Source organism: Colletotrichum higginsianum, chromosome 5, assembly GCF_001672515.1.
Source record: "Colletotrichum higginsianum IMI 349063 chromosome 5, whole genome shotgun sequence".
NCBI classification, from domain to species: domain Eukaryota; kingdom Fungi; phylum Ascomycota; class Sordariomycetes; order Glomerellales; family Glomerellaceae; genus Colletotrichum; species Colletotrichum higginsianum.
Genome location: NC_030958.1, coordinates 3,553,906 through 3,580,039, shown reverse-complemented (window position 1 = coordinate 3,580,039; position 26,134 = coordinate 3,553,906). Strand labels below are relative to the sequence as shown.

Here is a 26,134-nt window from a genome sequence, read left to right as displayed (position 1 = left end):
AGAGATGGACCGGCTTGACTTCTGCCACGCTCTGCTAGTGAAGACGATCGGAGGGAGGCTGTTCTTGGCACCCATTGACGAGACAAAGACTCACCGAATCCTTGATGTTGGGACAGGAACAGGAATCTGTGAGCTATGATAGTTCTACCATGCAAGACAGGTTGCTGATGATAAGTTCTAAGGGGCCATAGAAATTGGCGACCTCTTCCCCAACGCGGAAGTACGTCTATGCCTAGCCCTTACATCTCATGGTCCGCCGTTACTGACAAGGGAGTAGATCTTGGGGAATGACCTCAGCGCTATCCAACCAGACTGGTAACAACATCACAATGGCACCGTGCCAGGCAGAAGTTTACTGACAGTCGCGTAGGGTCCCTCCCAACGTCAAGTTCGAAATTGACGACGTTGAGAGTTCGTGGGTGAATGACAAGAAGTACGACTTCATCTTCAGCCGCTACATGTGTGGTTCCATTGCAGACTGGCCAACGTACATGAAGCGGGTCTATGCGTAAGGCCTCATCCAATGTCTCCAACCAGCAGTACGATTGCTAAAACTCGGCCGCTCTCGCGTAGGAACCTCAACCCCGGGGGCTGGGCAGAGTTCCAGGACTGGAGCTTCATGATACACTCGGACGACGGATCCGCCGAGGGCACGGAATTTCTCCACTGGGTCAACCTCTTCATGGAAGCCTGCGACGTGTTCGGTCGCGATGGCCAGATCGGACCCAAGCTGGAGGGCTTGGTAAGGGAAAACACCGGCCTGATCAACATTCATCATCAGCCGTACAAGATCCCAGTCGGCCCCTGGGCAAAAGATCCCTATCTGAAGGACATTGGAATGTGCAACCTGATCCAGTTGCTGGACGGGCTCGAAGGGTTCTCACTGAGACTGCTGTGTGGAGCTCTAGGCTGGACGAGAGAAGCGGTCCTTGTCCTGCTGGCCGGAGTGCGCAAGGACGTGAGAGAGGGTAAAGTTCATGCCTGGATGCATTAGTAAGTCTTTTCGCTCGGTGCACCATTACGTGCGCGTGCTGACGTCGCTTGCAGCAATGTTGTCTATGGGCAAAAGCCCGAGGAGGAGGCAGATCAGGAGGAGGGACAGCAGGGACAGGAGGCGACAAATGCGTAGGCTAGACCTGGGAGGTGTCGAATTCTTGTGAGGCAGAATTGGATCGAAAGTTAGCCTGCCCGCTAGTTACTTCTTTTGCCTGTCGATGTCTGCCAATGTTTGCTCGATTGATAATTGGAGTGATGCATGTCATTCAGCCCGAGTATTCGTTTCAACAACAGCATGTTTCCCATTCTCCCCCAACCACGATATCAGGGTCTTGGACTCCTATCGAACTGGTCAATACATTGTTTAAAAACAGTCAAGAGTAAAAAGAATTGCGTTAAGGAAGGTAGGAACCAGCGTGTGACGTAGGAGTAAGCTGGGGGTGGAGGGGAGTAGATCTGCTACAATCTCAGGTTTATGACTTGTGAATCAACAAACAGATAGAACCCGCTGTCACTCAGGATCTTCGATGCACTTTAACTATCAATCTTACTTTGACAACATAATGCCCACTTCCTTGGAGACCCATCTCTTCATACCGGGTGTGAGTTCAAATGGATGGAGGGGACGGAGACCAGGATGGTCGAGAACGCGAGTTTAGCTCTCTTACTGCTTAGAGCAGAATCTAAAACCCACTATTGAACATCACTGGAAAAGGGGCCCAGAGCAATAGCTTCTGAGGTTTGAGGGGCAGAGTCCAAAGTGAGTTGTGATACTAAGGGTTTGACATTCGGTAGACGCAGGACAACATGTAGCTGAGATTGCGTGAATAGAAATATCACCATCATTGTCGCATTATTCGTTTCATTTCATATTATAATACTCTATATTCAAGTCAACCGCTCTTCCTCGCAGCTTCATAGCTAGCAAATGACATCTCAAGCCGTTCTAGAATCTTTTATTCGTGCAAGTCTGATTACCCACCAAGTGGCAGCAGTGGACGGTTCTTATTCTTTTCCACCCACGCGAGATTTACCCCCATAAACTCCATCCCATCGTGGGAACTTTTGATCCTGTGTGACGATTGTTGCAGACGACGGGGGCAACAGCATCTTGATATCCGCTATGGACAGCAACTAGAATGGGGGCAGCACCCGATGCCCTCAAATTCTCCTTTTCAGAGATCGCAACCGTCTGATAACCTCATTCCGTCGCTGTGGTGTGCTTAAAATCCTTCTGCACGCGGATGGCGTGGAGGGGTATCTCGTCCTCGCTCGTGTCGTCCCTCTCCTTGACCGGGTAGCTCGAGACGGAGTACCCGAACCCGGTCGTGTCCGGCCTCAGCTTCGACTCGGGCAGCGGCGGCGTCTGCCGGCGGCTCGTACCGTCGGACGCGTTGTCGTCGGGCAGGCGGTAAAAGGCGTCGTCGCCGGCGCCGTGCTTGGTGGCCGAGAGATTCCGCGCGATCTGGGAGCCGCCGCCGCTGGGGTCCTGCGACGACATGCCGTTGCTGAAGTTGGACTTGCTCCGGCTCGAGCCGAAGCCGAGGGCCGTCGGGCTGCGGAACATGCCGCCCATGCTGCCCTTGATGCCGCAGGTGCGGGCGATGCGCTGGATGGCCGGGCGCATGGTCGGCAGGCAGGCGGAGACGATGCCGGCCGACATCTCGATGGCGGTCCAGCCGACGGTCGGGGCGAGGGTGTAGGTCGGGTCGGTTGAGCTGTAGGTGAAGAGGACGCTGGTTCGGTAGGCCGAGGTGAAGACGACGCTGGTGTTCTCTTGTTAGATGTCTGGGCAGCATTAGGTGTGAGATTCAGAAGTACTCACAAGAAGCCGAGGCCAAAGGCAAAGGTCAATGCAATCTTCTCGGCCTTTTGCAACTGCAACTTCCAGACTTGGGGCAGAGGAAGGAGAAGGATGAGCAGGTCGGTGAAGATGGTCGACGCCGCGTTGGCGATCCAGGTCGCGACTTGGTTGATACACCGGCCGGGGATGTCCGGATACCACAGCTTCTCGACGGGGACGCAGATGAAGATGAAGAGGAAGGTGATGCAGATGACCCAGGCGAAGACGAAGGTGGTGACGAACCACGTCATCTTCTTGAAGAAGGGGATGTGGAAGATGCGGTAGTACATCAGCATCAGGCTCAGCTTCGTCCACCCGAGGTTCCAGGCGTAGAGGATCTCGGCCACGACGAGGTACTTGGCCATCAGGACGATGTTGTCCATCTCAACCTTGTCGGCGTGGATGCCCATGCCGACGGAGTGCATCGCGAAGATGAAGCCTACCACAACGAGGTTCCATAGCTATTATTCCCGGTCAGAACTGTTGGTCTCTACTCGCTTGGATTGTCACAAAAAAAGACCAAACGCGCGGCTAAAGGGATTCTCACCATTGACCAGATTATCAAGTAGTCATCCCACCACAGTTCCTGTCCCTTTGTCCGACGACTAAAGATCCGTAAAGCGACGGCCACGACCGCCAGGACGGTGACTGAGACGACGACTTCCACGGTCCACGGCTGGATGTTGTGAGGGTCGAACCCGGGAAGCCCGGGCAGCTGTGAGGGCCCGGAATCTGACGACGCCATCCTTGCGTACGCGAATCAAGGTGTTCCCCTTCTTCCTTATGGGATGCTGTGAAGGACAGAGTTGACCCTGCCGCGGAGAAGAAAGGAATGTGTCAAAAACACGGGGAAAGGGGGGGGGGGGGGGGACTTTAGACAAGTCGAGGACCCAGCCTGATAACTTTCAACCTAAAAGAAGGGGAGGGTCGGGACAACATGCACTCAAGAACCTTTCATCCGCCCGTCCCCCTCCACGTCGAGACCCCATCAGGGCAGGGCCGTCTGGGTTACTTACTTCACCGGCCAGCGAACCACATCGTCTTGCAACAAGTGCCGTTCTCAGGCCCTGGTCCCTGGAAGACTGTTTTGGGACGGCTGTCAAAAAGAGGCCAAGGAGCCAGACCCCTGAACAACGTGGGCATGACGAAAAAAAGAGGAGATATGGAGAGAGGAAACGATTTTACTTGGTTCAACATGCGTTCATAATTCAATGGGGCCTTTTCTCCCCCGTCGGACGATGCTGCTTGATTCCTAAAACAGTGGCGGATGGACAGGGGGAGGCGCGTATATCAAACGACCGAGATGGAAGAGAATCTTCACCCACGGGGACCTGGCTCGATGAAAAGGCCCTGGTGGAAGTAGCAAGCGTATCAGAGCATACTTGGCATATACCTCTCTTTTGCACAAGTTTGCCAAAAGGGCAGACGACAGACAGACTTTCTTCACTACCACGAGGTATTCAAACCAAATCCCCTGTCGGAACTCCTGGCTCGCATATTCCTGCAGATATGATGCGCCTCATGTCGGCATTGCAAGACTTTCTCGCCGAAGAGTCGATCCCCTCTTGGTTTCTCCGAGCCCACAACTACGACCGTGGTTTTCCACGCTTTGTGGACCCTAGTTTGTTAGCAGTTCTGCTAGTGGCAAAGGTGACCGGCCTCTGTGAAGGCCCAACTACGTTCCTTGATGAGCTCGGGTTCTCCATAGAAAGGGGCGAGGCTGTAGTGGAGGAGGGGGGCAAGTGGCATAGCACGGCATGGCACGGCGTGAGCGGGATCATCCCAGGACATGTCGTCCGGTGCTGTGTTGTATGCATGCTACTCTGTTCAGTAATCCCCTACCCCTTTGAGCAGGCATCTTTTGGTTTCCAAAATGGCTAGTGTCCTAACGGTCCTGGGCTTGATGGACCAACCGAGGAGTCTCGTTCTGTTGTCGGGAGGCTTCCTGTCGTTACACATTTAAATTTCGCATGCGGCTTTTGGCCGGCATTAGTCCAGGGGGTCGGCAGACTGGACAGGGGTATTTGGTTAAGCGACATCTGGATCCGTCTGGGTGTGTTGCATTGGGGGGCGGCAGAGGGCCAGGAGAATGAATGCTCTGCGTGGCGATCGGCCTTGGCCGTCTGAAGAAATTCTCAAGAACCAAGAATGGAATCAACAGAGAGTCCGGATCATGAGGCTCTCTCAGAGTCGGGTGTTTGTGCCACCACACACAGACACACACATAGACACACACACACACATGCATACGATATCAGCCGTAGTAAACCATCTATGCGCCCAGCAACCGCAGAGAAGAGAAACTAAAGAAGGATGCTCCCGTCCCTTCCCGAGACTCCGTTTCCTCTAGACAGACGGGAGGAGAAATTTAGTTTCAACGGTTTCTGTCTCTCTCAAACGACGGCTCTCGTGCCCCCCTGGCGCCACAACACCCAAAACAGGCATTGGATGAACATCCCATGCACCCTCTTCTGCAACGATATGCATGGCTGGCCCGCTGAAGAAAATCATGCAGAGAGGAACGACAGTAGAGGCACCGGATGCCTCGGTCGTCCGTCACAATAGCGCCAGCCAACACCCTGGTTGGGGAACGTGGCCAGCTCGAACTGGGTCTCATTTCGCCGCTCAAAGTCGCGAGTCATGTTCCCGGTGTCCAGTTCTTCGGCGATAACACAACAGGATCTTCCCTGAGGAATCCCAAGTCCGACGACTCCCCTTTGCTGATCCTGCAGTCGTGGGTTCATATCCACATCCGCCTGTCAAAGAGGACGTCACGGCCGTTGAAGAACCCTAGAAGGAGTGGACACAACTGAGGCCCTTCGAACGTGGTTGTGTGTTTTTTCCCCCCTCTCTTCTGCCCATATCCACCACACCGAAACCAAAACAAGGACAGGCATTGCCGCGAAGCGAATCCTTCTAGGAAACGAGGGCCGTGGCATGGCCCTACTACTGTGAGAGAGGTTGCAACTCGACTGGTCTTTCTTCAAGGGTCCAGCGGGGACGGCCATTTGAAATACACCGTCACCATGTCCATCCATGATCCATAGTCGCCCGCAACGGTCGTGCCAGCACGAGGGGCAATAGAACGTTCAGAAGCACGCGGGACATACTAGTACATGTAGAAATCTTCATCCCTTTTCGACATCCTGCCGAACCTCGACGCACACCTCTCTTCAAAACTCTATCAAGCGGAACCCAAACAACGGCCACATCACTCGAACAAGACAAGGCAGCAGAAGCAAATCCCATCATGGCAGCCACAACCACCATCCAAGTCCCCCACCTCGGCGGCATCACGGCCGGCTACCGCCTGTCCGGGGGCGAGGTCGACCCCGCCAAGCCCACCGTCGTGCTCATCAACTCCATGTGCACCACCAGCGCCCTCTACAACGACCAGTTCGACAGCAGGACCCTGACGGACGCCGTCAACCTGTTGGCCATCGAGCCCCTCGGCCACGGCGCCACCAGCTGCCCGGTCGAGCACTTCACCTACTGGGACACCGCCATCATGGCGCTGCAGGTCATGGACAAGCTCGGCGTCGACAAGGCCTTCGCCCTCGGCACGAGCCAGGGCGGCTGGATGGTCACCCGCATGGCCCTCCTGGCCCCGGAGAGGGTATGTCCGCCCCCGTTTTGATTTAAACGCCAATTTTGATAGTTCATCCTTCTTGGGCGGGGGACTCTCGCTGACGTGATACCCGATGATCCTTTTCAGATCCTGGGCCTCCTCCCCTTGGGCACCTCCATGGACTACGAGTCGGCTGACTCGCGCGGCAAGGGCTGCTGGGACCCCAAGACCCAGCTTCTGCCCTTCTACGACGCCTGGTCGAGCCCCGTCCCGACGCCCGACTTCGTCGTCGACGACATCTGGTGCGGCATGGTCGGCAGCCTAGGCTTCTCCGGCACCGTCCCAGCTGAGACGCTCGCGTTCTGGACCACGACTCTCAAGGCCGTCTACAAGGGCGATGAGGGCCGTCGGAAGCTCAAGATCGCCCTCGGTAACCTGATGTCGCGCGACGGCCTCCTGCTCCGGCTGAGAGACATCAAGTGCCCCGTCTACTGGCTCCAGGTACGTGACGTGGCTGCTCTGGTGTCAAATCAACAGCCCGGCCGTTGCAAAACAGTAAAGTATTGACACATGTTTCCAGGGAACCGCGGACCCCGTCTTTGGCGTCGACATCCCCACGGAGCAGATCAAGCTCTTCACGTCCTCGCCCGAGGCGACCCTGACGATGGTCGAGGGCGGCGGCCACTACTTGAACGCCACCAGCCCCAAGGAGGTTGAGGAGGCTCTGTTCAAGATGATTAAGAAGTATGCTTGAAGCGGATCTATTGAGTCAGGGTTGAAGGATGGCGTTATGATTATGAGTCGTGTAACACGATACGCGAGGGACATGGGATGGCAAATTGTGGCACATCTCAGGCAGCATACCAAACGCAGCAAACCAAGCATCGTGGTGGGCGCGCGTACATATGGAGAATGAAACCTATTCCAATGCTTCACCATGTCACAACTTGGGTTCGTCCGGACAATTGTCGGATGTCATCCCCTGGCTGGGGGCCATTTTCCCTTGGATCTGGGAACTCGGACGTTAGCCAGCTTCAGGCGCGTCAACTCAGGGATGGCCGTCGATCCAAGGGGGCCGGGCGTTCGTGTAGAGCCACAACAGTTGCAACCTGACGGTCCCCTCTCTGAGTATAATAGAGCCAATCGTTATGGAGTTGCGATACCCATTCGGCGGCCTTTCAGTCGGATTTGGCCATCACCCGACTTGGTTCCGGGGGCACCAAGGAGGTGCCAAGGTTCCGGGTTGCAAATGCGGCAGCTTGCCATACTGGAATACCCATCTCGCGGGGGCTTTTCCGCGACTGGAGAAATGACGAGTTTGGCGTAGATCCCGGCCGGAGGAGCGGGTTGGCTGCCCATCAGCCGATAAGTTTATGTCGGATGGGCAGGTTTCGCCCCGTTGTCAAGCCATTCTCATGAGTCAGGGCCCCTGCTGTCCACGTTTGCCCAGTCGTCTCCATACATGTGTAGAACATCCCCCGGCCTGGCGGCCGCTGGAGAATTTTTCCCCTGTCAGCCGACGGATGACCTCGCAAGAGCTTTATCAGTCCGGGAATAAGGATACCACACACGCAGAGAATGCCACATCTGAGTGGAGGGACTTGCTTGGATTAGGAACTATCCATGACGGAAACGCCTGTTGAACAATTGACTGATGCGGCAGTTGAGTGAGGTACTGTATCTTTTCAACTTGTGTTACTTGAAGAGGAAAGAAAAGACACATTGGCCAGCCTTCCTGACTCTGCCCGCAACCACAACCAACGAACCGAAGTAAAGGCAGTTTTTGGTTGATTAGTGAAACCGTAGAACTAGCTTAGCCTCTGACAAGAAGATGGGTCTCAGAGAGGAAAGCTTGGTAGGGTTTGGTATCATTCTCACTTTGAAAACGACTGACACCTGGAAGTACTGGCCCTATGATAGGGTAGGTTAAAGATGCCAGCCATTGAGTGGTTGCTTCCACTTCTTTTTACCACTCGTTAACTAGAGATAAGAGACGGACATGTCTGTCGAATATTCCAAGAAGCTTCTCAACGCGGCTATGCGTCCAATGAAATTCCAATGACAGTCAAGGATGTTCTCAGATGACAGCCTTGGCTGGGACATAGTCACCAACAACCGACTTGGAAGGTGTCCCCGACCTGTGGAGGTTGAGGAGAAAAGCTCCATAGGTTTACGCGGGGAATGAGACTAGTGAGACTTAGTAACTAGGGGGATGGTTGCTTTTTTGAACCTCGTCCATGGACTTGCCCCGACTACAGCCCAAGCCTCTTCATCGCCATAACAACTAGTCTTGGCATGGTTGGGACTGAAGCAGTGCCATGGGACGTCGAACAAGACCACAAATTATACTGACAGACAAGGACCGTTTTGAACAGCCCACAGACTACATCGTGCATCATCACCGTCACGGTTGATCTGGAACATGGGCATTCTGGTTGAGATTTGAACAGCGTCTGTTTTGGATTTTTTTTTCTTCTAGACTTTTTGAACAACAGCATGCTAAAACTAGGAAAGCAATACTCTCAAGGCATACGCTCATATGGAGTTTGAGTTGTCAGCACAAGACCACGCGGCCGAACCCCCTGATTTGCTGTAATCGTCGATGATGCCAACAATGGCACTGTAAGTTCCGGCGATCGTCAGGAACGTTCCCGAGAGGATGACGAAACAACTCCAAGCGACCATGAGATACCACCCGAGAGTAGGGGCCTGCCTGCCCTTGCTCCAGTTGTCGTACAGCCACATGCAGCCCATCGGCTGGAACGAAATCATGGTGCCCAGGAGGGCGCCGATGAGGGAGATCAGGCTGTTGAAGACGGGGATGCCGCTGGCGATGAGGTATGCCACCAACGAGATGGTGAACGTGCAGCCGAGCCACGTCGACCAGTGGACCAGGGTGTTCGCGGCCAGGTGCTTGGATCCTCTCAGGATACGGACGAAGATGTGCTTGCTAGCCAGCTGTGCGAACAGGTCAGCGTGATTCTTCTTCAAGTCTCTATTATCGCCAGTGTGAAGCACGTACGTGAAGCATCACGGCCGCCGAGACGATCAGCCCAGGGAGCGCAAGGCCGTAGGCGACCTTCTTGACGATGGGGCCGGCGGAACCGAGGGCCGGCGACGACACGTAGGATCCGCAGTAGTAGTAGACGACGACGCCGACGGCCACGTAGACGATGGTGACGACGGACTGGCAGAGCACGAGCGAGCGCGTGTAGTGGTGCGGGTCGCGCATCTCGGCCGCGATGGAGAAGAAGGCCGGGGTGCCGGCGTACGAGAAGACCAGGGACGAGATGGCGCCGATGGCCTGGGTGAAGGAGGGCGTGTTGACGATCTTGAAGTCGGATTTCCACACGGCGTCCTGCGGCGCCGCGGCGGGCCGGTCCTGGAGGCTCACCGCGATGGTCACGGTGAGGACTGGGCGAAGGCGTTCGTTAGCTGTGTGCCCCGTCACACAAGCGGATAACTAGCGAACGTCGAGGGGGCCGACTTACCGGCAACGACTATACTGATGACGCCGATCCAGGCCAGCCAGCTGATGCGTCCCAGGGTCCGCAGGCTGGAGAAGCCGAAACCGATGATGGCGGCCACGGCCACGAACACGGCGGTGCACGTCGCGTGAACGGATAGGGCGTTGAGGGCGATGGAGATGCTCAACATGGCCGAGCCGGAGGTGAAGGTGAACACTTGAGAGGGCGGCCGTTAGGGATGTCATCAAACGGGTATGCAATGGCATCCTGGTGGAGACTCACACAAGCAGAACGCAGCACCGAGGACCTCACGGCCGATCCATCCGAACATCAGCTCTCCGGCGTCGTCGATACCGTAGACGTGGGGGTGACGGAGCTTGAAAGTGCCGACGATGAAGTCGGACCAGGTCGTGATGCCGCCTATCACGCACAGGAGCACGACTCCCGGGACCATGCCGAGCGTGTCGAATATCGATGGGATGGACAGGACGCCGAGGCCGATTTGCGTCTTCATCATGAGCACCGACGTACCCAGCCACCCAACCTAGTCCCCCCGTGTCAGCAACCCTCCAACCACGGTTCATAGAAAGGGTGGTGGACGTAGTGACTTACGCTCCGGTAGTTGGGTCCTTCTGATGTAATCTCTCCAAAGACGGCATCGTGTGCGATGGCATTGTCCGGGCCGTCGGACGATGAGGCCTCCCCTCGGCCGTACGAGCCTTCCTTCTTCTCTTTCATGGTTGGCTAGTATAAGTACGGCTAGTACAAGAAGGCTGGAAGTCTTTTGAGATGGAGGGTGGAAACAAATCAGAGTTTCCAGAGAAGGGGGGGTGGTTCGCAACGCTTCGCAACGCGGACACTAGGAGTAGAGAGACTGCGAGAACGGGGGTCAAAAGCCTGTTATACCACAACTACGTTTGCCCCAGACCGCCTTGCATGACGCAGAGCGATCTCCAGACCTGCCGCTCTCCCGTAAAAAAAGGGGAAAAGAAAAAAATTCTCTCTCCGTCGTCACCGGGGGTCGCCTCCGCCGGGTTGACACATTTGTTAATAAATTGAATGGAGTCGGACGAAAATTCCCTTCTCGCGGGTCGCCGGTATCGGAGCGTGTTAGTCAATGCACGGTGGGTTAAACCAATAAAAACTGGATTGGTTCCATGGGGGGAGCTGATAACCTCACGAAGGGGGGCATCGCGGCGGCCAAAGCAAGAGGGAGAGAGGCGAGTGTGAAACTTGTAGGAATATCAAGAGTCTATACTGCGAGTGCTATGCTAAAATCAACGATTATCAAGCTGTCAAAGTCGGATGTCCGTCTTGCCGCGCGCTGCATAGGTAGGACATGGGGATGGATCTTCCCCATGTTCGAGCGCGCGCCTCCATGCCGGTTCCCGCGAAAAGGATTGTCTGGGGAAGTGGAGAAGTCAACCGGGCATACGCACCAATAACATCAAGCCGTCGCTGAAGACTTCCCTTTTGGCAGAGAGGAATCGTGTCTTGACTTCCTGATTGATAGACGCTGGACCCTTGGCTACTGGGATAAGACATGCTCATTTCGGGGGTTTTCCTATGTGTGTGGGTTGTCTGCAGAATCCCTGGATGGAATTTTGGATTACTGATGGGGGCCAGAGTATCCCGCTGTGTTGACTGCATATAACTTGTAGGCTCATCCTCTTGTCAAGACCTGCTTTAATCTGGGTGTCATCGCTGGATATGACTAGACGTCGACTTTCCAATTTTCTTCGAGTCAAACTCTTACTTACCAGGTCACTTCAGCGTAGCTTGAGGGGTATAAAGTCTAGCAAACATCGGGACTCGTCAAAGTTGCCTCGCCTAACCCGGGGCCGACTGGAGTTTCAACGTCTCTCAGAGCAATGTTTCGTAAGCTATACGCTTGTCGAAACCATATCAGGCTATAGCTAGGAAGTCTTCGAGACTGTGGAAACGACACTTTAGTGTCTTCTTTTTTCGTCATATGCAACTCACATCGCTTGAGTGACCCAGGGGCCAGCTCTGTTGTAGCAAACCGTTCGAGATGAGATCCTTCAGAACTAGAAGTCGCCGACGAGCAGTGTGACTCTCGAGGTGAAAGCGGAAACCTTGTCTGATGTTCACTACCCATCCCTCCTGCGACCCTGGCATAGAAAAAAACACAGTTTATGAGATGCTTGTTCATGATGCAGAAGCAGCTGACATTATGCATCAGAACCCTCATTTGAGCCCTCATCAGAGCTTCTCGGACTCTGTGCCGACTCACTCTGCGAATCATTCTCCGACTCACTCTCCAACTCACTCCCCGACTCACTGCCCGATTCAGTATCCGTCCACTCGCTCTCCGGCCACTCGGTCGCAGGCTGAATGGCCCCCTCACGCCAATACTTCTCAATCTGGTCCAGAATCGCCTCACAGTCCGTCCAGATCCGCTTCCGGTTCGCCAAGCCCAGGATCTCGGCCTGCCGGCTCTCGGTCTCGATGAAGATGCCCCGCCAGTCCGTCTGCGCGGGCGGCAGCGCATCGACGTCGACATCCTTTTGCCAGGCGTCCATGCCATCGTGGGCTTCCGCGGCCTGCACTTTGAGGGACAGAATCCCCTGCTCTTGCGAATCCGTCAGGTCGATGTCGTCGTCTTCGAGCAGGGCGTCGGCTGCGTCGTTGAAGGCGTTGTACGCTTCGCTGAACCTCTCGTTCTGCACCTCCAGGAAGGAAGACGTGGTCGTCGCCCAGAAGGAGTACGGCAGCGTGCACCACGCCTCCCATAGCCAGGGCCTCGTGCGCAGAAGGATGCTGCGGAAGATGGACTGTGGCAGGTTGCGGAACGCGGGGGAGGCGAGGCAGAGGTTCCCGGTGTCCGGCGACTCCAGCTCGCCGAGGATCTGGAGGCGCAGCTCGCAGGGCAACACAGCGAGCCTGTCTTTGCCGTTCCCGTGAAACGGCGCCAAGGCGTCGGTGCCAGTGACGCTTCGTTCCCAGTCATCATCGGGCACGGGGTTCTTCGTGTAGGTCTTCCTCAAGATATCCTGCAAACCGGGCACGAAGCACGGGTTGGCGGCGAGGTGCTCGTCCCCTTTGTTGTGATACCACCACTGGTTCTGTCCACGGCGGACGGCTTCGGAGCGCGGGGACCGGTACCACCGTATGTGGTCGGCCTCGAGACGGAACCAGCCCACCAGGCCGTGAATGTCGATGCCGCCGGTCCTGTGCAGCGAGGCACGCTTGAACACCTCGAAGCAGGCGGTGTGGAACGGCATGGCCCTCCTGTTCACGTCTTCCTCGCTCACCAAGGGCGTGTCGGAGTCATGTCGCTCGGGGAACGTGCCGGGATCGTGCATGTCCGTGGACGGCATGTGGTCGGAGGGGCCGCTGAGGTAGTACTGCCCGCGTCTCTCGAACTCCTGGTCGTCGTCTTGGGAGTGCCAGTCGTCCGTCTTGGGAATCAGGCATTGGAAGGTGCAGCAGCCGTGCATCTCCTGCAAGGAGATTCTGTGTCCGTGGTAGCCAGATCCGTCGGTGCATTCCGGGCCTGGGATGTGCTCTTCTTCCTCGTATGGTCTACCTGGCAGTGTGTGCTTAAGGATTGTGCAGCCCTCCACGCCGTCGACGACTTGGTCGCAGCGGTGCATCGCATTGTTACGTGCGTTCCTCGTGTAGCGTTCGAAGTCGAGGAGCAGCTGGGAAGATAGTGCGGGCGGGTCTCGAACTTCTTCCGGAGTGCGCAGGCGTCCGATGTTGAATCCGACACCACAAAGCTGGCACCAAACCTCCGAGTATCCCATTGCAACAATAGAGAGTCGGCGTGACGTGGATGAGTAGGGTTTGGGTGGGAGGCAAACAACGGGGTGGCATGTAGACAGTAGGACCGAGACTGGGGAAAGGGGATAAAAGACGAGAGAGAGAGAAACCATCAGGCTGTTGGTTGCACTTCCTCGATATTTTAACCAGACCTCGGGACTATTCTCAACAAGGCCATCTCGCATTCTAGGCAGATGTCGGCTCACGATTCCGAATCAGGTCGTTTGCAGCTTGGCACGTAAGCGAAGCCCCAGCTAGCAACGTACAAGCTTATCGATACGGACAGCGTCGACAAGAAGTTGTTGATTCTCACAGAAGTCGTCCGTCAGTCAGTCAGTCAGGGTGAAAGTTGCCAGAGGCCGCTGGATGATAATGGAACAAAGTTTTTGCAGCCCTATGAAAGCTGTAGCCGGCCCACCTCGTTTTTGGTCCAGCTCGGTGGTATGCATTTTAGAGTGGGAAGATCAGTTGTGAATCAATCAAGGTTGCAACCTGCACGGCACACCGTAACCAGGGTTCTCTAACCTCAGCTACAAAGGTCATATTGGTGGTGTATAAGGCTGCCGGGCCATACGTCTTTAGTCCGAGTACGTGGTAGAAGATGTGAAATTGAACAGACCCGAAAACCTATGAGTCAATGGGATCAAGATCTCAGCGGGCGTGTGAAAGTCGGCGCGTTTGGTCTTGATGGTCCCCTTCAAAGGGAGACGTACACGCGTATGGACGACATCCTCAGAGGCGCTGAAGGTCTCGACGTACAGCGCGTAGTCGGGGGCGACGCGTCGCGGCATCGGCTTGGTCACCAGCTCGAGGAATTCGAGCCAGGACTCAGTGCCGGCGCTCGGTAGCCAAACTGTCGCCCCGAGCCCGGCAATCCCGGTCCCTTGCAGCCACTCGTTCTTCGTCCTGCCAGGAGACGAGGCGTGCCCCGTGTAAACCTTTCAGACCATCAACGGCGACGCAAGCGACGAAGGTGCTCTGAAGGTCCTCAGCAGCAAGATCTTCAGTGCTGGATAGGGGTATGGCATGGGCGACTAGAAGTTATGGCAGGTAGGTTTACTGTAGTGAGCCTTTTCCGTCCCTGGTTGCTTGGGTTGTTTTGGATGAGAGAGGTTTAGGTAAAGAGAGAAGCAGCTGATGAAGAGCGAAATGCTACAGTATGATTCCGCTGTTTCGTGCTATAGGAGAGGAAAGGCAGCTCGATTGGTCTGTTAGTGAAGGCTGGGAACTGTTTTGCGAGTTTCAAGCAAAGGAACTTCTGGACTGCCCAGTCCCTTACGCCGATGGTGGTCCGACGTGGTGGCGGATAAGAGGCGAGGGAGAAGATGACGGCGAAGGGGTGAGTGACTGGAGGGGGACATTAACGAACTTAATATGACTTGGCAGATAGTTTGTCAGGTTACCGGGGTTTAGCTGCTGGGGCTGGGGTGGTGATGGTTTGGCTGAAGGTGGCAGTGAGATGCGGTGGAGCCCGTGCGACGTCAATATCCGTTCCGGTATAGGTTTAATCACTTAATTTAAAGCAAGGTATATTGTTTTGAGTAAGTTTGCTTCCTGTGCTGATCCTTATCTTCCTAGGGCCATATCCTGTGTCGGAACCAGTATACATCGTACTAGAATGACGGAACGCACCCGAATAATACATTTCAAATATAAAATGTATCATCAGCACAGCACCACCCTTAAGAGTTGGCCACAAAAAAAAGGGACCAATTGCAAGTGGAGTCTAGAAATGGTGAACAGAAGAGGGCCATCAACACATCAATGCTTCCTAACATGGCAACTAGATTGTGAGTAGAAAATGGAAACGACTCTAATACTGTAACCGCGTTTCGTCAGTCCATCTCTGCAATAGTTAAAACTGTACTCTCGCATTCACGAAAAGTCGGGCCTTGTCCGGGGCGCCTCGGGGGCGTGCAGGCCATCCCACCGGCCGACTACAAGGTGTGTCCATGCAGAGGGCGAGGAGAGTTGACCGGTATCACGGCAGCCTATCCGAGAGACGGGCTACTCCGTAATGGGATCCGTGTGGCTTCTCTGGACGATTAGCTTAGAGTTCCATGGCACTATACAAGTCTATGCTCTGCTGCTCCATGCTAGAGCTCGGGGAACGCGCGGAGTCCGTCACTCTTCACTTCCGTTTTCGTTGAAAAGGCTCACGGCCGCGGAACGCGCGCGTTCCCGCTGGCATTTGAACACACTTCTACCACACTCGTTTAGAGCGCGTCCACAGCATCGCAGCTCCGTCCTCCCACCCGTTTCCGCCGTCGATCACAATGACGGTGAAAACAATTCCCTCTTTTGGATCGAGGAGTCTGTGTGTAGTGTTCTTCTCGTTGTTGGCTCACTTAATTCCTGTCGTCGCATCTCCCAAACCGGCAGTCAACCCCACGCACGTCGCACCAGACCCGGTTCTTACCAAGAGAGTGAAACTAGAAATCCCTGATTTTGGGAAAGGTTACGATGGCCGCGTTAAGAAGGGCGAGTGGCTCAATAGCCTCTTTTCCCTGAATGACGAAGACGCGAAAAAATGGGCCAGCCCATACCCGAGCCCGGACGAACTGTTCGATTGGGGGTGGACGCCTTATGTTCAAGCGCCCTGGATTCCCTTGCAAGAAGGGCAGAAGGTTCGAAAGCCCGAGTTCGGGAACAAGTTGGATGTGGCATTCAAAGACCCGGAATTCCCAGTAGACAAAGAGAAACTCGCACTCTACCGCTTTGTCCACAATGAAGAGTTTGAGTATAAAGACGGGCGTAAGGGGGAGGTGAGTAGAGACTTGGAGAGCTCAGGCTCTGTTCACTGTACTGATTCCCTCCATCTTGCAGCCGACGGAAGCGAGATACTACAATGTGGCCGGTCCGCACGACGGCGCATTCATTTTTGACTCAAATTGGAGTCCCACGTATCAGAAGAAGGAAGATGGTGTAGGGGACGTCCCTGACCTGGACACGCTGTCCGACCTCGCCTACTTCCAGTGGCGGGACAGCTGCCAGGCTGTTGGTGTCGAGTTCGGCAGCCTCAAGGTCATCTTCCGTGCTAATATTTACTTCGCCCCGACTTTCGACACTGTCATCGAGACCATGCGCCAAGCGAAGTATCCGCAGGTCCCGGGCTGGGATGGGCGGGTGACGTTCTCAATGGACTCGCCCGAGGGACGCGCGATCCTTGGCAGTGCCCACGGAGCTTCAACGGCATGGTTTCTGATCCAGCATAGAGAGGAAATGGGTGCGAAGAGAATAAAGGAGGTGGTGGTGTGGGGAGCGAGCGGAGCGTTTGACCTGGAGACGGACATGAAGGTCGCAAACTTGAATCTAAGGTTTACAGTCGTAGACGCTTAGATGCACTTTGTTGCCTTATCCGGCCAGGGCATCTACGGTATACATATTACAGAAAGGAAACATGCGCACAAACTTGCACATGTAACAGCGAACGATGACAAAACGTCAAGCGATGTAGGGAGGCTGCCGGAATCGGCTTACGGCCGGATATCCGAGTTCATCCGGATCTTGCCGGCCGGAGTGGAAACTGGACCGTCGGCAGTGCTGATCGGAACCTGTACGGAGAGGGGGAGGCATGCTGTCCTCGGTTACTGTAATAATATAACAACTCGAAATTACCGGAACCACGCAGCTGCGAATGGTTGCATCACGGCCTGTTCAGCTAAACGGGCATCCTCCTTGTGACATCATAAGAGGCCGTAGATGACTTCAAAATCTGATATCACGGATTCTATGCCCACAAAGCGAGATTACACCGAATTTTGTTGGAGAACGGTAATTAATGCACCTGGAACTGCCCGGACAGGAACTGGGAGAAGCAGGCCCAGTCCCAGCCGATCCCGTCCGACCCGCTCGGGGACCACTCGTCTCCGGTCACGGACATGGCGCCGTACGAGTCGAACCCGAACTCGCTCCCGTCGGCGACGGCGTGACCCTGACTGAAGCAGGGTATCGTCGGGCCCCCCGTGGGGACGGGACAATCCTCTTCTAGGAGCCGGTTATCGCCGCTGCCCGACCACGCGTACTCCGGCGTCCGGTGGCAGGGCGTCTCCCCGGCCCTCGGGACGTGCGTGGGCAGCCCGTTGGTGTGTCGGTAGCTTGATCCGACGGACGGCGGTAGTCCCTTTTGTAGGAGAAAGTCGAGCTTCCGCAGCAAGAGGTCCAGCAACCCGTCACCTCGGAGCCTGATGTAGATCTCCCTCATCGAGTCCGACGAATTCTGGATCAACTTTGAAATGCAGACGTGAGCTCTTCACCGTCGCACCAAAGGAGGAGCGGGAGCCGCGCTACAGGAAGAGAAAAAAAGAAAGAAAAACTCACATGAAGATCCATGGTCGAGATGCGAGAGTCCGGGTGCGTGATGACATGCATCGCCAGCGTCGACAGCGCGTGGAGCGGATTCAGCAAACTCGGCAGGACCGTGTTCGACTTGGAGTCCACCGCCTCGACAACGATCCTCAGCATCTTCCGCGCCGAGTTGGCCGCGAGGGACTGGCCGTTGCGCATCATGTAGTCCCACGGTTTCCCCTTGGAGATGATGTCGGCGCCGGTGGTGATGGCCTCTTCGCTGATGAGGAGACTGTTGCGTGAGAGGATCACGAGTCTACGGGAGTAATTTAGTGTGTTTCGCTGATGATTCAAAATTAAAGGGGGTTCGTGGAGCTTCGTACGCGTTGTTGTAGTGCATGGAGATGAAGGACGCAAAGGGGCATATTTTCGAGCCGATCAGGATGTCCGATATTGGCCTGGACGGCGGAACGCACTGTCAGCCTTTCTCGAAGCCGCCGAGTTCAAGTACCTTGGGACCACGTTCCAACCATCTCGTGAATAGTTACATACCTCAACTCGTCCGGTACTGATTCGCCCCATCTCGTCAGAAGCAACTGAGCCTGTCCAGTCGTCTCGATCTTCTCGACAATGACGTCCTGCAAACAGCCGTCCCGAAGACCGTCTTCTTTGCGGCTGACCAAGACCGCCTTGCGTCCGATCTCACTAAGGATCCTGGCGAGGTCGACCGTCACAGAAAACGCCTTGTCCCTGGACGACGTCCCGTTGCCGGCGGGAATCTCGACGCGGGCCGGGTAGCACTCCTCGTCGTCGATCGAGGAGAGGCGGCCCATCTCGAAGGCCAAGAACTTCTCAAAGGCGTATATGCCGAGCCAGAACCTCCTCCGCTCCTCGTCGTCCACAAAATCCAGCCTCTTGTGTGTGCGGCTGCGGCGGCAGCCCTCGCCGCTGCGAGGCTTGTGCAGGCCCAGCGACGTGGCCATGGACACGCCGAGCCCGAGGGCGTTCCAGGCGCCCGCGCAGTCGTCGTAGCACTGAAGGCACAAGGCCAGCAACACTATCGCCCTGACGGTATCGACGTCGTTTGTGGTGACGAGGTGGCCGAGGAGGGCCTTGCAGTACGACACGTAGTCCCTCGCATCGAGGGGCGGCTCCGATAACGACTCGGAAGCGAACCCCACACACAGCACCAGGTACACCGTCGCCAGGGCGGCGATGCCTCGGGTTTCCGCAAAGTTGATCGGGCCGAGCTCCGATGCCGTGTCGAGGTCCTGTCGAAAACGGTCCCGGTTGACGAGAGGGTAGACCAGGTTCGCACCGTCGAGGTAGCGCGAGGCGAGCTGATGGGCGACGTCTCTGGGAGGGAACGGGAGGGGCTCGGACGAGAGAAGGCCGCGGACGCGATGAGACGGGGGATTCTCCGGGCCCGACGGCAGACCGCGTCTCTGTTGGATGCCCAGCCGGCGGGCCGCGAGGTCCAACCAGTCAGCGAGGATCTCGACCGAGTTGCTCCCGCGGCTGGGGCGTACGACGGGGAGCTTTCCCTGGTACTTTGCCGGCGGCTGAGCCGTTGTCGACGAGTTGTCCTCGTCCTCGGGGACGGCGGCGACGTTTTGGTCCCTTGATAACGGATCGATACGACAGGCCACGGAGCCGCGGTGGAGCCTCTCCGACGGGGAAACCTTCTTCGTCTTCGGGACCTCGGCCGGCGGCGCTGGTTCGGCCCCGCCCTCCCGGGGAGGCGAGTGCGGGGACGACGACGTCTTGGCGGCCGGGAGCGAACTGGCCAGAGACGACGTCGACGTTGACGTCGACGTCCGAGACGCGCGGCGCTTGGTCTCGTGGCGCTGGACCTCGACGCCCGGCCGCCGGCGGTCGGTGGTGACGCACTCGATGCCGGCGGCGATGCAGGCCCGGCACGAGGGCTTCTGCTCGTCGCAGCGCGTCTTGCGGTTGCGGCAGTAGTTGCAGGCGTAGTTGATCCGCCGCCTCTTGGCCAACACCGCGCCTCCGGGGCCGGTGGCTGAGTCGAATGGTGCGGGTGCAGGTGCGGGTGCGGGTGCGGGGTTCGTCGCGTACGACGACGACATTGCCGGGTGCCGTTATTCGTGCCAAGTCAGTCTCGATATACGGTTTGTGACTAGGCCCGTCACGGCTCAGAATTCGGTCAGTATCTTCTCCACTAGGCGGACCGGCGGATGGGGCTTTGTTCGGGAAGCTGAGGTGTAAGTAGTATCGGCTTGGCACGGTGAGATGCCGAAGCGTGTTGTTGTGAGGATTTGCCGTCGTTACATTTACACGTTCCGAAACAGAGTTCAGGCGTCATACGACAAATTGACTTTTGTTCCAAAAGGTTTCTGGGAGGACAGACTGGACGGTGATGCTCAGACCGCCGGCCCCTCGCGTTTGGAGACGCTTGTGAGCAAACCGGAAACCGGCAAGGGAGTCCTGAGTCGCGAGTTGGACATCGTGCAGTTGTTTCTCCTGTGGCCATGACGGTGCATCAGTCATCGACCCTGTCAGGTTGCAGAGACGTCGTCGTCTTGCCAACTACTATCGGTGAATGGTCAGTCTCTTCAATTCCTCGCCTTGAGGATCGTTCCTGGGGCCGAAGGTGACGGGAGGTAGTGCCAATCTGTTCGTCGTCTGCTGCCAACGATTCTCCGGAACCTGGACGGCAATGGCCACGGTATTTGATGTGTCTGAGCCGAGCCGATGATCCCGGTCAAGCCGAGCCACGACCGACAGCAACTCAGAACTCAGTCGTACGGTTCTGAAACACTGTTGCGTATCAATGGCTTGGTGGGCAGCAAGCACGGGAGGATCGAAATTTGTTAGTATCAGAGAAACAAAAAACTAATCAGGTTACAGGTCCATCGCTTTGTTTAGTTGATGTACACACTGTCTATGTTTTGACTGTAGACCGATCTTAGCCGGCTTCACAACTCTGAGTTTTCCCGTTTGGGTTGACTTGGTTCGATCTGTGACGCTTCACGCGGCGAGAAGATGTCAACTTTGCAATCTAAGTCTTGTCGGTGTGTATCAACATTGGCAACCTTCTTACCCGGTGAACCCACTATGATCAAGCATACGGCCCTCAAAGACGACGAACCTAATGCACGCATACTCGAGACGCCTGATAAGAAAAGTCCATCCAATGGTGGACCATGATAATGGAACGGGCGCAACTGCTTCAGGGCGTGCTCCGTCGTTTTGATTCCCATACTGAGCTCTGATCCCAGAGGTATGGCGAAGAGTTGTCAATCTCTCGCCCATGCTAGTGACGTCCTTCCACGGACCAAGTACGACCGGTCGGGTGACGCCGCCAGCAAGTTGCGTTCGCGTCTTCGAGACCTTCAAGTGGACTAAGTGACGCGTTTCGTTACGATAGAGGGCGCAGTTCGCTCAAGGAGCAACGGGGACGGCATTGTCAATAGGAGCAACGACACGGAAGTGGTGTTCCGAGCTTCGATACGGGAGAGCCACACTCTGCAGCTCTGCAGCCCAAAGTCTTCGGGCCACGGACATGGCGCCGCAATCTCAAAGTCTTCTACTTCAAGCCGGACGGAAAGCAGACTGTTGTCTTCTACAAGGAGACGGCCCAAGCACTCTGCTTGCCGAACATTGTGTGGATGCTCTTGGTAAATGGCGCGTTCCTCGGCATATACTTCTACCAAGCCTCCACGCCACGTTTGGCTCCTTTGTGACGTCTCCTCCGTACATCTTCAATTCCGACTGGCTTGAATATGTTCAACAATACGGGGGGGGCACAGAACTTTTCAGGTAAACCGGCTTCTTCGAGGGAACTCTCGTCTCTTATCAGAAACACCCCGCCGTGATTATTGTTGGACCCAGCCCGAGTACCGGCTCGTTGTCCTCAGCCTGCCTGTCACATCAGCCATCGTGTCGTGCGTCTTCTTCGGCTCAAGTGGGCGCACACCCGGACCGCTGGCACTGGATGACCGTCGTGGCCCCTTCTGCCAGGGCCACTTTGCGTTCCCGGACGCCAATCTCGTCGGTGTTACCCACGCCGTCGACTGTTTCTCGGGGCGGGGCGCGGCTTCATATCTTTCGGGCTCAGTCACTCGACCGTTGCCGCTGACCAGCTCGATTAACTATGGCGGCGCAATGGACACCTTTGCAATCATCCCTGGGGGTTCTCGGGGCCATCACTGTCCCGATGTACTGCTTTGGCCCACACATCAGGATGTGGACTACGAAAAGCTTAAGGGAGTATGGAGACGGGGGGGCTCGGCAAGGGGTGATGGGATCCTGGAGCGTTGTTAAAGTGCTTGCATGACCTGGGGATGAGTGGGTGCCCAGACGGATTCGAGAACGCGCAGCCTCGGTTGAGCGTTCAACTCATGCAAATTACGCCCTGATAAAGTAGAGATCCCATTGCGCGATCCGCGCATCAAGAGTCCTTGGGGTGAAATTGAAGGCAAACATTGTCATGCCGGGAGACTGGGAGGGTCGTGTGGCGTCGCGTTCACGTTTGGCAAGCCGGACAGAGCCGGCAACAGGGATATATATATTCATAGTCGGCGGCCGGCAGTGGTGGTCCTTCGCGCTCCATTTTGAGTACGAGCATCTGTAACCCTGTCTCGAGCTGACCAAATCTTACAGCTGATCACCAGAGGAGGCTGTCTCGTCGTGAGGGTTCTGGTGACGAGTCTGCGTCAGTGAAACGTGAGAGTGTGCTCACTTGCCGGTCATACATGTTCACGGGCAGGATGAGATGCTGCGTGGTACCGGCCGCTGCCGACTGTGTGGTCGAGGTTCCATCCGCGGATGCGGCCATGTCCAGCGATGCTTCGGCATGCATGTTTGCCTGCTGTCACACGCTCCCGCGGGCCGCCATCCGGGAGCCGGCTGGGCATGTTGGGTTCTCGTCACACGAGGATTTCTTTGAGCCGCGACGGAACTCTGTGCGGACTCTTCGTCGTTGGTGGCTCTGTGGTAGTCTCGGTTCTATTTTCCCTGTATTTCGTTCCTTGGGTAGTCTGTGTGCGTCCCTCCGTGTGCTAGCAGCATGGAGAAGGCGGCGCAGAGCAAAAAGGGCCTCCGGTGGTGGACGGCATCGAGATCGGATGGCGCTATTCACGCCGTCGGTCTTGACTTATGCTACACATCTCAGTCCATATCATGTAGGCGTACCGGCAGTCAACCGATACGACCTCGTAACGGGTCTGCGTTATCGGGGCATCTATCGACAGGCAGCCACAGAACGTCGTGCATGTACGCTTTGACGAGGGAAAGCGGCTGCACTGCTGCCAAGACCCTGGATCTGCGGTATCGGTTGATGGCATTTCGGGCGTAGAATCAATCTCGGCTCCGTGTAGCGTCCTGTTTGGATACTCAGCGGAAAGGCCAGCAAAGTGTCTTCAACACCAGCCCCCCCTCCCCCCTCTCCATATCTGAGGCGTTCTTGATTCAAAAGCAATGTTTCCCTTTCTCTCCCCCTCTCTACTCTGTAAAGAAAGAAGGAAGGAACAAGGAATAATAGGAGAAAAAGCAAGCATGCAACCAACCCCCCCTTACCCCTTTTGCGGCAGCGTCAGCCTGCAGCCGGGGACCGGGAACGACCCTGTTCCCACGACGCCGGAATGGCCCGTCATTGGGCATTGGGAGGGGAGGAGTATGCAGGAGGTAGAGGCAGGGGTAGCAGCTTGGGGCAAATGGATAGATTGGATGTCACCCTCTGCTTTTGGTGTGTGGATGTGTGCACAAGAGCTTCCTGGCTGCATTAGCTCAACTGTTGTTTGTGAGTGGGATGAGAGAGAGCTCAGACCGAGTTGGTGCTGCTTCGAAGCGGCGCCAAAGAACGTGCCGTCAGGATGCTCGAGCTCCAACGGCACCAATAGTCCGGCTCAGGCTTCCGTAGTTGGCGCCCGCCCGTCCGCATGGGAGGGAGGGATGCAAGATTGACGTGACCGTGTTGGTGAAGGGAGGGGTGATGTGACCTGATGGGTCGGAGGAACTTCAGATGATGCCTCATTGCTGCCCGAGAAAGAGAGAGTTGCCTCTCCACCTTGAGTGGTAGTGAACCAGGCTTCCATCCAAATCCAAAGACAAAACGGCCAGAGATGCTCCTGACTCGGTGGGAAGACGATCATGGGTGAGTGTTCATCCCGAGTGCTGCTAGACAGCAACTAGCGACTCATACAAATGTAAATAGCGACCTTGCGGGTGGCGGCCGGGGGGGCACTAGCAGCGACGAGCTGGACGCCAGGCAATCTCCCTCGGGGCGATGCTATTCCTGTTCCTGGGCTGTGGACGGTCTAAGTGATGAGTTGGTCAATGTGTGGATTGGAGTTCGTCGGGCTGGGAGAGTGAGGGCACCGGACAGATGGGGGAACGGCACAAATGGCAGAGCGAGAGAGGAACATGATGTGCCCTCATGACTATTGTCGGTTTTATCATCATCAATTGTCAGTTGTCAATTACCATGGGTGGTGCTCTGCTGGTGTCTCACAACCCCAATGGCAGCAACCTCACGGCTCAGCTCACAGCTCACATCTCACTCATGACCTCTAATCTCACTCATCCGCCATCCACTCATTCACTCGCTCACTCACTCACTCACCCACTCTGGTCCTCACTTCAGCCACAACGCATCCTCATCATACTTCTTTCTTTGTCTGTCCTCCTCCAGCAAACATCCACCCTACGCAACATCACCAACATCACCAACCACCAACACTCGCCCCGGCCGTCCTCCCCCACCTCGACCCCTGCAACCGTAGTCTCTTGGAGTTGAGTGCTTCACCAACCAACAGGTGGGATCTGCAGGTCGTCACTCCCCCCTGCAGCCACCACCACCACCCCTCCTCGTCACTTTCATCACTCTGTCTCGTTGCATCGCCTCCTCCTCCTACTTCCCGACTTGCGTCCTTCCTCCCTCCCGACTGGCGACCACCGACCGCCGACCGGGGGATTTGAGAGAAATGTACGGTTTCCGTCGTCGGCACCTCCCTGTTTATCTCTTTCCTTCCGCGAGTCGCCGTCAGAGCTACGATTCCAATTCCAATTCCCAGTCCGTCATCTCGACCATCGGGCGTATCCCGTCGCTCTGTTCGCTGCTCGACGCTTCAATTGGTTCCCCGCGATAGCCCTGTCGACCAATCGCCGTGTAATTGTTTGATTCTTCAGGTTTCTAGGGTACAGAATCGACGGCGAGAGAAGGGAGAGAGGCAGAGCGACAGGAGAAACGCAGAAAGAGCACAGTGAGGGTTCTTCTTGCCCCATTCGCCGACCCTCTTCCTCGTCTTCCTTCACCTTCGTCTTTGACTTCGTCCTCGTCTTCATGACGCTGAATCATCGCTGGCCGACGACGACGTTAACGGTGACAAACACCCACGCGACACCATCGGCATCCATCGCTTCCATTCCAGATACATCAGACCATACGATATCCAAGTATACTTTCCCATCAACCCCCTGCAGTCCCAGCCACTTCCGTCAGCTCGCCCTGCTTCGTCTTCACTTCGCTTGTGCCACAGCTCGAGACATTCCAGCATCACCACCCGCTGTCGCTTGAGACATTCCTGCGCCATCGCGACGGAAACCCCGTGCCGGGCTGCCAAGCTGGGCTACCGACTGTGACGCGCACCCAGCCCAACGCTGTACCAATATACCCAACTGACTGCCGATCCAACGACGTCGACCTCTCCGACATCCTTCGCTGATCTCCCATCCGTCCATCGGTCCATGGCGAGCCCTTCCGACCCAACGCAACAACCATCGTGTCTAGACGGCCTGGAGAGCCACACTTCAAGAAAAGCTAGAGACGATTAGCCTCAAGGTTCACGCTTTCAGCGGGCACGCCTTGCCCAACCCGGCTCACCACTTGTCGCCCGCCCTCCGTAGCGTCGCCTCGCTCCAACCTCGCTCCAACGTACGCTGCAGCACACCAGGTTCAGGCCTGTTCCTGTTCCTGTTCCTGCGCAATAGCAGCTTTCGATATACCATCAAAGCGCAATCCCCATCCATCATCACCGCCCACGACCCGAAAGTACCATCCAGGGATTCTGTCCTACCTAAACCTATCGATTTCCCTCCTTTTTCGAGCCCGTTGTACCCTCCTCAGCTGCGCTGGCCCGAACGCAAACTGCCATCGGGTAATCCTGCGCCCCTCGGCAAGCATCATCCCGTTTGCGCCAGCTTGCCGTCGCCCCAATCCGGCAT

The 26,134-nt window shown here is 56.1% G+C and overlaps 9 protein-coding genes across 9 annotated transcripts; 3 read left to right on the top strand and 6 right to left on the bottom strand.

Annotated features, from left to right (window-relative positions):
• Positions 1 to 4: 4 nt before the first annotated feature.
• On the top strand, positions 5 to 1,129 carry CH63R_07944 (Methyltransferase domain-containing protein; the record flags this gene model as incomplete). The annotated part of the gene is made up of 6 exons (XM_018302918.1): positions 5 to 128; positions 183 to 220; positions 278 to 315; positions 371 to 508; positions 574 to 993; positions 1,048 to 1,129. The coding sequence occupies 6 exons, from the start codon at positions 5 to 7 to the stop codon at positions 1,127 to 1,129; spliced, it is 840 nt and encodes a 279-aa protein (XP_018157696.1).
• A 1,068-nt stretch (positions 1,130 to 2,197) lies between these two features.
• On the bottom strand, positions 2,198 to 3,584 carry CH63R_07943 (Integral membrane protein; the record flags this gene model as incomplete). The annotated part of the gene is made up of 3 exons (XM_018302917.1): positions 2,198 to 2,762; positions 2,822 to 3,300; positions 3,387 to 3,584. The coding sequence occupies 3 exons, from the start codon at positions 3,582 to 3,584 to the stop codon at positions 2,198 to 2,200; spliced, it is 1,242 nt and encodes a 413-aa protein (XP_018157695.1).
• Positions 3,585 to 6,089: 2,505 nt separating this feature from the next.
• On the top strand, positions 6,090 to 7,161 carry CH63R_07942 (Alpha beta hydrolase fold family; the record flags this gene model as incomplete). Its single annotated transcript, XM_018302916.1, has 3 exons — positions 6,090 to 6,455; positions 6,555 to 6,908; positions 6,988 to 7,161. The coding sequence occupies 3 exons, from the start codon at positions 6,090 to 6,092 to the stop codon at positions 7,159 to 7,161; spliced, it is 894 nt and encodes a 297-aa protein (XP_018157694.1).
• Positions 7,162 to 8,942: 1,781 nt separating this feature from the next.
• CH63R_07941 (Transmembrane amino acid transporter) lies at positions 8,943 to 10,612 on the bottom strand (the record flags this gene model as incomplete). Its single annotated transcript, XM_018302915.1, has 5 exons — positions 8,943 to 9,365; positions 9,430 to 9,842; positions 9,899 to 10,090; positions 10,157 to 10,418; positions 10,487 to 10,612. The coding sequence occupies 5 exons, from the start codon at positions 10,610 to 10,612 to the stop codon at positions 8,943 to 8,945; spliced, it is 1,416 nt and encodes a 471-aa protein (XP_018157693.1).
• A 1,454-nt stretch (positions 10,613 to 12,066) lies between these two features.
• On the bottom strand, positions 12,067 to 13,644 carry CH63R_07940 (uncharacterized protein; the record flags this gene model as incomplete). The annotated part of the gene is made up of 1 exon (XM_018302914.1): positions 12,067 to 13,644. The coding sequence occupies one exon, from the start codon at positions 13,642 to 13,644 to the stop codon at positions 12,067 to 12,069; it is 1,578 nt and encodes a 525-aa protein (XP_018157692.1).
• A 594-nt stretch (positions 13,645 to 14,238) lies between these two features.
• Positions 14,239 to 14,451, bottom strand: CH63R_07939 (Metallo-beta-lactamase domain-containing protein; the record flags this gene model as incomplete). Its single annotated transcript, XM_018302913.1, is given in 2 exon segments — positions 14,239 to 14,355; positions 14,374 to 14,451. 2 exon segments carry the CDS (start codon positions 14,449 to 14,451, stop codon positions 14,239 to 14,241), a joined length of 195 nt encoding a protein of 64 aa, XP_018157691.1.
• Positions 14,452 to 15,936: 1,485 nt separating this feature from the next.
• On the top strand, positions 15,937 to 16,999 carry CH63R_07938 (WD domain-containing protein; the record flags this gene model as incomplete). Its single annotated transcript, XM_018302912.1, has 2 exons — positions 15,937 to 16,425; positions 16,487 to 16,999. 2 exons carry the CDS (start codon positions 15,937 to 15,939, stop codon positions 16,997 to 16,999), a joined length of 1,002 nt encoding a protein of 333 aa, XP_018157690.1.
• Positions 17,000 to 17,438: 439 nt separating this feature from the next.
• CH63R_07937 (Fungal specific transcription factor domain-containing protein) lies at positions 17,439 to 20,037 on the bottom strand (the record flags this gene model as incomplete). Its single annotated transcript, XM_018302911.1, has 4 exons — positions 17,439 to 17,908; positions 17,977 to 18,263; positions 18,331 to 18,405; positions 18,500 to 20,037. 4 exons carry the CDS (start codon positions 20,035 to 20,037, stop codon positions 17,439 to 17,441), a joined length of 2,370 nt encoding a protein of 789 aa, XP_018157689.1.
• Positions 20,038 to 22,318: 2,281 nt separating this feature from the next.
• Positions 22,319 to 22,827, bottom strand: CH63R_07936 (uncharacterized protein; the record flags this gene model as incomplete). The annotated part of the gene is made up of 3 exons (XM_018302910.1): positions 22,319 to 22,517; positions 22,572 to 22,621; positions 22,666 to 22,827. 3 exons carry the CDS (start codon positions 22,825 to 22,827, stop codon positions 22,319 to 22,321), a joined length of 411 nt encoding a protein of 136 aa, XP_018157688.1.
• Positions 22,828 to 26,134: the final 3,307 nt, after the last annotated feature.